Genomic DNA, 10,193 nt, shown 5'->3' with positions numbered 1-10,193 from the left:
TTTCAAAATAAATTAAGAAGTGTGCATGTGTGGAGTAATATGTCCTTTAATTTATAGTATTCATTCTGTTTGCATTTATCACTGGGTTATAGGATATAATTGAATAAAACCAAGAGGTTAGATAAACATGCACAGAATTATTGTTGGAAATTGGTCAGATGTTATATGAAATAGTATGAAATTGGAATACTAAAGCTGTAGCAAGTGTTCTGGGCAGTTTTATGTTTCAACACAAACACTGCCTAGCATTTGGTGAAAAGCATTGTGCTTGGTAGATATGTCTGCTCACTGTATCGAAGTGATAGCACAGAACATCCTGGGATGGAAAATATTATTAGAGGATATTTTTCATCTTGCTGATGCGACGTACCTGAGGCCTCAGAAATTATGGCAGGTCCATCTCATCCATCACTGTCTACTAACGTCGGTGACTTGCCAAAGTCCTTCCCACCACTGCTTCTTACTGGGAATTGAACCTAAAACCTTCTGCATGCAAAGCAGAGGCTTTTCCACTGAGCTATGGTCTTCTCCTTTAAACATTTCTTTAAAATACATGAAAGTCAGGGAAGAAGGTGGGATTTCAGCCGGCAGCCCCAAGGACACAAGCTGAGGGGAAATGATCATGACTAATAACTACACCCCAGGAGTGGGACCAATGAATGCAAATGGTAGATCATTTGATATTAACTCACTAAGTGCTGTAGAAAAGCACACTTTATGCTACAACAGCAGCAAGAGTCCTCTTAGCAAAGTATTGGAAGACACAAGAACTACCCACGCTGGAAGAGTGGCAGACGAAGGTGATTGACTATATGGGACTGGCAGAGATGACGGGCAGAATCCGTGACCAAGGGAAAGAGATGGTGGAAGAAGATTGGAAGAAATTTAAATTTTATCTTAAAAATTGTTGTAAAATTAGTGAGTGTTAAAATGTCATGGGTAAAGCATAGCAGATTTGCAGAGAATAAGTAATTCAGATCAGGGGTTGCTGAAAAAGTTTAAAACAGGGATGCAGAAAAGGGAGGCATGGGGAAGTCGTTGAAATTGGGTACATGAAAAAATTCATGAAATTATACATGTTTATATGTTTGTTTGTGTTTGTTGTTTGTAATGTCTTTTAATATATGTTGAAAAACCAATAAAAATTAAAAAAAAAATAGAAAAGCACACTTTAATAATATTTTCCCCCGCCCCCCCAAGTCCTCGCACAGCTGGTGTTATGTCATTTGTCAATAACTGCATCAAAGGGACTATCCAAAAGAGGCTCATGACATGTATAGAACATTCCTATGGTGATTCCATTAGTAATAAGTTATAAGAGAAGTATTTGCCCAAGTACATAAGAGTGTGCTCAGCCCTTGGAATACGCAACGGTAGCACAGCCTTGTGAAGACATGGAAACTGTGAGCAACAAATGAAGGCTTACTGCTACGGAAATAATAGCCATGATAATAGGAAGGTCTCTTCTACATATGACATAAAGGAAACCCTTGGGCTAGGTTAGCTCCAAGTAAAATATTACAAAATAATTTTATTTATGACACCAAATCAGAAAAAGTAATAGTAAACAAGATGTCTTCCCCAACCATAATTTATTCTTAAATCTTTCCCCAATATAAACCTTATTACATGCTCTTTATAAGTCCCCAACAATTCCATTAGTTTGCTTTGCTTGTAAAAGATAAGGCACAAACGTCCATTGTGACTAAGGGAGAAACTAATGTCCCTGTTTAGATGGCATCATTTAGTTGGTCATATTTTGGAAAACGAATGTAATGTTTTCTTTTATTCTTCTAAGAAAGGGATCGGGAAGATTTTCGTGATTCCCAGAATAGTGTTTCCATTGCATCAACTGTGACATAGAGAGAGGCTTTTTTGAGTCAGGTTTCACATTGCTTTGGCCAAGCTGGCAATCTTGTAGAGAAAGGTTTTCCGAGGGACCTGAAAGAAATGGCATTTTTAGAGATGCAGGGAAGAACATCAAATGCCAAATCTGTTATTTTTGACAAAGAACAGTGTGAAAATTATGAAACGGATACAAGATCATGGGAACAAGTCCTTAATTTGTCCCTGTTTAAGCTGTTTAAGCATGTGTGTGTGTGTGTGTGTGTGTGTGTGTGTGTGTGTGACTGAAAGGCCTATCTAGCCCAGCATCCTCATTCCCAAAGGGGTCAACCAGATTCTATGTACCTGGAAGCACACAAGAAAGCACTATGTGTCCTCTGCTTTTTCTCCTCAGCAAGTGGTAATTGAGAGGCATGTTGTCTCTGATCCTGGAGATAATACGTACACAGCTATCCTCACTAATAGCCAGTGATAACATTCTCCATGAATTTGTGTAAAGTGGTACCTCGGGTTAAGAACTTAATTCGTTCTGGAGGTCCGTTCTTAACCTGAAACTGTTCTTAACCTAAGGTACTACTTTAGCTAATGGGGCTTCCCGCTGCCGCTGCACGATTTCTGTTCTCATCCTGAAGCAAAGTTCTTAACCGAAGTTAGCGGAGTCTGTAACCCGAGGTACCACTGTAATCCCCCTTTAAAAGATATCTAAGATAGTGGGTATCACCAGATCTTGTGGCAGTGGATTTCGTAGGTTAACTCTGTACTGTGAGAAGAAGTCCTCCCTTTCATCTGTCCCCAATTTACCACCTATGATTATGATTCAACATGGGTCAAATTATTGCACAAAAGGCATAGTTTGGATCACAAACTGGGAAACTTGCGCACCCACAATCTGCTGTTGGCCTGGATAGCTCAGTTGGTTAGAGCGTGGTGCTGGTAACGCCAAGGTTGCAAGTTTGATCCCTGTATGGGAGAGCTGCAAAGCAGGGGATTGGGCTAGAATTCAGGCTTCCTCAATCTCGGTCCTCCAGATGTTTTGAGACTACAATTCCCATCATCCCTGACCACTGGCCCTGCTAGCTAGGGATCATGGGAGTTGTAGGCCAAAAACATCTGGAGGGCCAAGGTTAAGGAAACCTGGGGTAGATGATCCTCACGGACCCTTCAAATCCCACAGTTCTATTAATCTATTCTGTTACAGCTCCCATCACCACTAACTATTGGCCATTGGCCATGCTGGATGTTAGTCATCAGGAGGGCAACAGCAGGTTCTCCATCCCTGATTTAGAGGTTCCACAAAGAGGCAATTTGTTATTCACATAAAAGCAATTACCACTGAAAGCTACCAATCCCTATTTTTGCAATTTATAAAGACATTAAGGGAATGCTGGGAACCAAATTGTATACCGAGTTGGAGAGGGGCCAGTGACCAATGGAGAGGAGGAACGAAAGCAAAACAAAACTCACCTAGGTCACCTTCCTTTTCTGTGCATTTACACTCCAGCAAATCGTGGGTAAGGCAGCTAGACTCTTCATGCAGGGTGAACAGATCTCTAAGTTCTTCAACAGAAAAACGGATGTGTTCGGATCCCTTGGAAAAGTCGACAACTGCCCCAGAGAGCCCTTGCTTACTGATCTGTCTCTGATAGATTTTCTCTTCTATTGTGCCTGCATTGAAAAAGCAGAGACACTGGTTTTATTTCTGGAAATGAGGGCCTGAAATAAAAGCCAACAGAAAATGCTGTATAATTCTTAAGAGCGGATACATCTAGAGATGTTTCCTGCGAACCAAACTCAAACAAGAGTTTGCAAATATGCGGCGGACCTGTAGTAAGCAGTCTGTAAATATGCACTGTATGTCTCTGCCCATCTCTCCAAACTCTGGCCATTGCCTAAAAGGGAAGGAGAAGGGAAATATGACTGAGCACACTATTCTGTATTATGTGGCTGGCAAGAGCATTTCACCTTATTTAAATTTACCCGCTTCTCTAACATTTGGTTGTCAGTTCTTTTTCGGACCCAAACTATCAGGTCCTGGAATTTATAAGGAAAACCAAGTGCAACATAAACCTATATATGTTTATTAAAATGTGGATCCCACCGGCCAAAACTACATGTGAAGGAGAACCGTAACTGAGGCTGCCAACATCTCTTCCCTGTCTTATAAACAGCTGTGGGTGATGCCGTATTTGGACTGAGGCATGGCAGGAGGGGAGTGCAAGCCTGAACCTCCACCTGCCAATTGCGTAACAAAAATCAGCACCCCTCCCTATAGCCACTATTAGCTACGGAGAGGAAAACACACACAGGCCTTCCACAGCTAATAGAAGCTTCTGGCATGAGGGATTATCTATCAGAGACTCAGCACAATGGTAAAGGGTTAAAACCCCATTCCCCGGCTCTGCAGTGCCACTCCAAATCAGGCCTTCCTGAGGCTGTGGCAGCACCAGTCACAGAACAACTCATATTAACTATGGCCTTAAGATGACTCCATTAAAACCAACAGAATGTGTATCATCAATTTCAAGAGCAAAGCATCCAGTGGCCATGGCCAACCAAACTGAATTGTCAAAACTACACAGGCTCCTCCCCCCTTTATTATGATTACAGCATCTCTATCATCCCTAACCCTTTCCCAACAAATTAAGGTAATGTACGACTCCACTGGATGAAAGCCCATTTCCTCCATACACATCTAATTTTAAAAGTAATTTAGTATTAAAAACAGCAGCCCTCTCTACAATTTTTTTACCCTGTGTGTGTCTGTGCATAATGTGCAAAACAATGGTTAAGATCCAAAGAACAACTTTAGGTGTGCAAGGCCTTTGCCAAGCCCAGCGACTTTTTTTTTTAAACTTCTTTGAGCAACAGGCCTCCATGTCAGATCACAAATTTTCTTTTTAACCTTCCTCGGTTTCAAGATCAGTGAGCTACATGAGGAACTAGTGCTTTTTTGGGGGGGAGGGGGTTTATTGGGTTACTGCTTTTGGTTTGATTTTATATGTTGTGGTCTTATTGCGAACCGCCCTGAGACCTCCAGGAATAGGGCAGTGTATATGTTGAATAAATTAATAATAATAATAATAATAATAATAATAATAATGGCAATGGCTTACTTCAAAGCGTGGTTCAGACAACGAATGCAAGGGGAATTATTCAGCACTTCAGATATTTTAACCATCCTGCATGGTAAATCAGTTATGGCATTTTCGTTCCTTGCAGCTGAGCTCAAAATAATGAGACCCCAATGCAACTAGCTATTCTCAAAGTAACTACCATATAGCCCTCGGAAAGGAGAAGTTTGCCTATTTGAATTGGGCTTTGAGCATCCTGTTTGAAATTTCCTGTGAGAAAGTGAGTTAAACTTCTGCAATGGAAAATATTAATTCCACCTGCATCCATCTTTGGTAAGTATGCTCAGCAACCCCAGGGCACAGGCCTGCATACAAAATGGTATCAATCTGAATGTTTCTTTGAACAAAAATGTGTGCCATTAAACAGCTGCTGCTAATGATGCCTGGTGTAAAAGGCTTTTCAGACATTCACAACAAACCTGAATATCCGTGGCTGGATTCCAATCGATATCATATAAGATTAAATGGGAGGCCCCAACAAGGTTCAGACCCACGCCACCAGCCTTTGAACTCAGCAGGAAGATAAAAGAGGGGCAGAATTTACTATTAAAACCATCAACGATCTGCTGTCTGTGGGAGACGGGAGTGTTGCCGTCAAGCCTTGCATAGGAATATCCATGGCGTTTGCACACCTCTTGCAATATGTTCAGGGTCTGTGTGTAATTGGATACCACCACGACTCTGTCAATCCAGAATACAGTAGATCTGTTACTGGCTAATACAGTTCCTTCATGTTCATTGCATTTAAATCTCCAAAACGTATATATCGTTAGCGTGTGTACCAAGGGCAGGGTACATAATTTGCATGCAAAAAGGTCCAGGGTTCAAATCCTTGGAACCTCTAGGTATAGAGTCGAGAAAGGCTCCTTTTAGCACAGAACAGGTCCAGGTAAGTGCCAGGCCACAAGCCACATGCGGTCTGCAGCACTTTTGGATCTGGCCTGCAGCATCCCCTCCTCAGCACTGCCCCCCCCCAAGAAAGTTTCCATTCACACAAATGAGAGATATTTTCTTAATTCCTGCCCGGGTTGCGGCAGGGTGAATTAGAGGCAGGCAGCTGGGAAGGGGAGGGTAACACTCCCCTGCGGTAACTAGTTTTTTAAAAAGGTCCCATATGCTATGTGGAAGAGGTTATTTTGTGTGTGGGGGGGGTCATCATAGCAGCTGAGGGCTGTAGACAATATTGAGCTAGATGGGACCAATCGTCTGTCTCAATACTAGCCTGTTTCCCAGGCTACAACTTTGCTAAAACTCAGTGAATGCCAGGTTATCAGATGAACAACATTATAGAGACCTAGCCTTCTTCCTTCAAAGAGCACAGGGTGACAAATAGCCATGGGGCAGAGGTTGAGCAAGAGTGTTTTAGCCAGATGCCACCTGCATGGTTATAAGAAGTGCATTGTTGTGGTTCAGGAGGGAGGGGGTTTGCCTTGTTTTTACTCCTGCCCATGCAAAATGGGCTCCACCTGGTACGCAGGCTGAGACCCTACCTGCCCGCGGACTGTCTCACCAGAGCGGTGCATGCTCTAGTTATCTCCCACTTGGACTACTGCAATGCGCTCTACGTGGGGCTACCTTTGAAGGTGACCCAGAAACTACAACTAATTCAGAATGCGGCAGCTAGACTGGTGACTGGGGGCGGCCACTGAGACCACATAACACTGGTCTTGAAAGACCTACATTGGCTCCCAGTAAGTTTCTGAGCACAATTCAAAGTGTTGGTGTCGACCTTTAAAGCCCTAAACGGCCTTGACCCAGTATACCTGAAGGAGCGTCTCCACGTCCATCGTTCTGCTCGGACACTGAGATCCAGTGCCGAGGGCCTTCTGGCAGTTCCCTCACTGTGAGAAGCAAAGTTACAGAGAACCAGGCAGAGGGCCTTCTCGGTAGTGGCGCCCGCCCTGTGGAACGCCCTCCCATCAGATGTCAGAGAGATAAACAACTACCTGACATTCAGAAAACATCTGAAGGCAGCCCTATTCAGGGAAGTTTTTAATGTGTGACATTTTAGTGTATTTTTGGTCTTTGTTGGAAGCCGCCCAGAGTGGCTGGGGAAACCCAGCCAGATGGGCAGGGTACAAATAATAAATTATTATTATTATAACATCGATTGTTAGGATCATCTGTTCTAGGTGTATGTCATCTGAGAGAAATCAGATTAAATCAAAAGATTCAACTACACTAACAAAAAAGAGAGAGAGAAGCTGACCAAACCAATTTCCTACCTTTCTGCAGGGCTCAGTTCTCGAATTGCTGCCAGCAACTGCGTCAGCACGTTCAACTTCCCTGAGTCAGTCTCAGAGAAAGAGGTTGGGGTATGTTCTTGAGAAACAATATCAAGCAAAGCCTCATGGAGGTTCTGTTTCTCTTGTACATCACAACTGGAATCACATCCTTTGTCCTAGAAAAAGAACAGTTCATTAAAAGTTGGGTGGCTTTTATTGTTAACATGGCATATTATTTTTAAAGCATCAAGCACCACACTTCAGACAAGTTTACTCTGGATCTTGGAAGGGTGCAGTTAATCACTAAAGCTGTTTTTTCCCCCTTCAGTGACAAACAAAAGTTATTAAAGCCTTACAGCAAAACATTTCTGCTTCTTCCTTCTTCATCTGCTCTGAAGTGAATAAAAGGCTGCTGTAGCCAAAGTGGGTGTTATAAAGCACTGAGGACAGAATATCCCAAAATGTTGAATACGTAGATAATACTGCAAGTATTAATTCTTACTTTTCCTTTGACAGAGCTCCCACTCCATGCCAGCAGTTTAAATGACAACGCTTCTTTGCAGGATTCTGTGTGTTTCTAATTAAAGGCAAAAAGTTGCATGGCTTGAAAAAACTCTTGTTAAAGCTCAGTAAGGTTGACAAGTCTAAACTATGCAATCAGCACCACTTCGCTCCATGGAGCTTACTCCCATGAAACTATATACAGGACTGCAATTATTCCAGTACTAATAAATTGGGTATCACGCTATGTACCGTGGCTCTTTTGCACACACGCAGCATCATGATGGAACAAGAGAGATGCCTGTAAAATTTACTATGACACATCCTGCCTCCGCCTGTGGGCCTGATCCACTGTGTGCGTATGTGTGTGTTGGGGAAGGCAGAGGAAATGACTACGTTTTGTGTATATATAAATAAATATATATATATACACACACAAACACAGACAAATATATATAAATATAATGTATTTCCAAGTAGAAGGTTCAAAGTTGCCACTAAAGCAAATAAAGAAGCATCTTAGGCAGGGGATGCTTGGCAGGTCCTTGGCAGGAAAATCAGCATGGAAAAGATTCCATAAAGGTAGCATCATAGATCTGTAGGGATTTGGAAGGGACCTCGAGGGTCATCTAGTCCAACCCCCTGGAATGCAGGAACCTCAAGGAGATCATACATTTTTAAAAGATTGCCCTGAAGGAATCATGGCTGCTACTGGCAAAGCAATAGGCATTGCTTTGTAAAAGGACAAGATAAAATATGCTGGCATCTCTTGACATCTTTTATTAACTAGTTTGAGAGGGAGTTGGGGAGACAGGATAAGAAAAGCCCAATTAATAATGAGTGCAGAAGCCAGCTAAGAGAATAAAGACTGTAAGAAATGGAACTGATAAAGGTTAGCATTTCATTTTCACACTTTCCAGGCTTGAGGTTTTTGAAGAAATCAAAAGGTGCGGCTACTTTCTGAAGTACATAATTTCTCAAGGGATTTTTGCTGATCTGCTGGTAGCAGCAGCAGCAGCTGGCACTGCTGTAGTAAGTAACAAACAGGGCAGCCTCGAGGCAAAGGGAAAGGGTGACAAAGAAAATTCATTTGTCCTGTAACAGCAGCCAGAACATCTGAAGGGCTGGAAAAGAATTTGATCCTTGCCTCCAATGCCTTCAACTGCAGCTGCAGCTGCCGCTGCTGATACTAAGAACCCTCAAGAGCTGTTCCATGTGCTCAGGTGAGAAAGTAGAAACCGAGAGGGGGGGGCATATATCTGCAGCAGTATCTGGGAGGGAAGCATCTTTCCCAAAGCTGCCATGGGCAGGTCACTCCCAAAGGGTAAACATCAAAGGGCATTAGGGCTGTGTTAGAGGGAGTAATGATCTGAACCCCAGGTGAGAGATGGGGGTGGGGCTACAAGGGAAGCTCAGATAAAAGCTGGGAGGTGAACTGCCTGAAATAAGAGATGTGCCTGCCACACAATGTATGCATGTAATTTGTTTCTTCCTCTCACTGCCCACTCCGATCTGTTGACTCTGCAAGCACCATAGTTATTCACAACTTTCAAGGTTTGCTCCTACTCCCAGATGGTTTGTTAGAAAGTACAGAAGCAGCACCTTTCTTAACAAGATTATCATGCTGCTGAATCAGGGTTTTTAGGTGAATTAATATAATTGGGAATAGTTTCGTTGTATTTTTGTGATAAACTCATTTTGAATTACTGTAATTTGTGAATTTATTGATATGCTTATGTGGTTTTTGATACTTGCTGGTCCTTATGTTGACTGAAATGCTGTCCATTGTGTTTTTTCATGGCACCGATAATGTGAGATGCTTTGTAAACAATGTGTTTAAACAAAGCACAATATACAAACCTTTGTTGCTTTGAAGAGAAGGCAGGGGTGGTTGCAAAGCTTTTTCAGAGCTCCAATGCATATTAAATGGGAGCTGTTTTCCAGACTACCTTGAAGGCAAGATCTAACAAACGGAGAGCTCGTCAGACTTCGATACAGATCGAGCTGCAGTGCTGTTGGGCGGCAAAAAAGTATGCTCTCCAATTTAGGAGGGAGGAATTTGTTTATGACATCTTGGGTTCTTCTCAGAATGAAGAGTCCAGTGAGGCGAGTCAGTTCTGCTGCTCTTCTCTCGCCCAGTTCAATTTCTTCCTAAGTAAACGAAATGGACAGTCAAACTGGCTCATACAAGCAAGCTCAGCTGAATAGTAATGATCTATAGATATAGAGACCTGCAATGTTGTATTGAGTAGTGTTCCTCTTTGAGTCAGGCAGCCCCGTCCCCCTCCAGGATACTCCATTCCATCCCCCCTCCCCAAAGAGTCAGGACAGAGCATGTGCAGTTCTGATACATCCCTCTACTGTGGGTGGGTGGTGACAGTGTTTCAGAAATAGAGGGAATGATAAATCCAGTTCTCAAGTTCACATACCACTCTAGCTTGGCTAAGAAATGCAATCTGGAGCAGAGTTAAGGCAATAGGGTTTCCATGAG

General features: G+C 42.6%; 1 protein-coding gene across 3 annotated transcripts in view; it reads right to left on the bottom strand.

The window, feature by feature from the left end:
• Nucleotides 1–1,500: 1,500 nt before the first annotated feature.
• RAD54B (RAD54 homolog B) overlaps nucleotides 1,501–10,193 on the bottom strand; it is a 36,127-nt gene continuing 27,434 nt past the window's right edge. Inside the window, exons 10-16 of one of the 3 annotated variants that reach the window (XM_053395638.1) lie at nucleotides 9,563–9,853; nucleotides 7,704–7,778; nucleotides 7,202–7,377; nucleotides 5,396–5,657; nucleotides 3,668–3,734; nucleotides 3,310–3,510; nucleotides 1,501–1,941 (exon numbers count right to left, since the gene is read on the bottom strand). In XM_053395638.1, the coding sequence (XP_053251613.1) occupies nucleotides 1,745–1,941; nucleotides 3,310–3,510; nucleotides 3,668–3,734; nucleotides 5,396–5,657; nucleotides 7,202–7,377; nucleotides 7,704–7,778; nucleotides 9,563–9,853 (1,269 nt within the window). In that variant the 3' untranslated portion in view covers nucleotides 1,501–1,744. Of the gene's footprint in view, nucleotides 1,942–3,309; nucleotides 3,511–3,667; nucleotides 3,735–5,395; nucleotides 5,727–7,201; nucleotides 7,378–7,703; nucleotides 7,779–9,562; nucleotides 9,854–10,193 lie in introns of all 3 variants that reach the window. The other 2 variants (XM_053395639.1, XM_053395640.1) reach the window with 2 other exon arrangements.

The sequence above is a fragment of the Podarcis raffonei genome, chromosome 7 (genome assembly GCF_027172205.1).
Source record: "Podarcis raffonei isolate rPodRaf1 chromosome 7, rPodRaf1.pri, whole genome shotgun sequence".
In the NCBI taxonomy this organism is placed as follows: Eukaryota; Metazoa; Chordata; class Lepidosauria; order Squamata; family Lacertidae; genus Podarcis; species Podarcis raffonei.
This window is presented reverse-complemented; position numbering and strand designations above follow the sequence as displayed.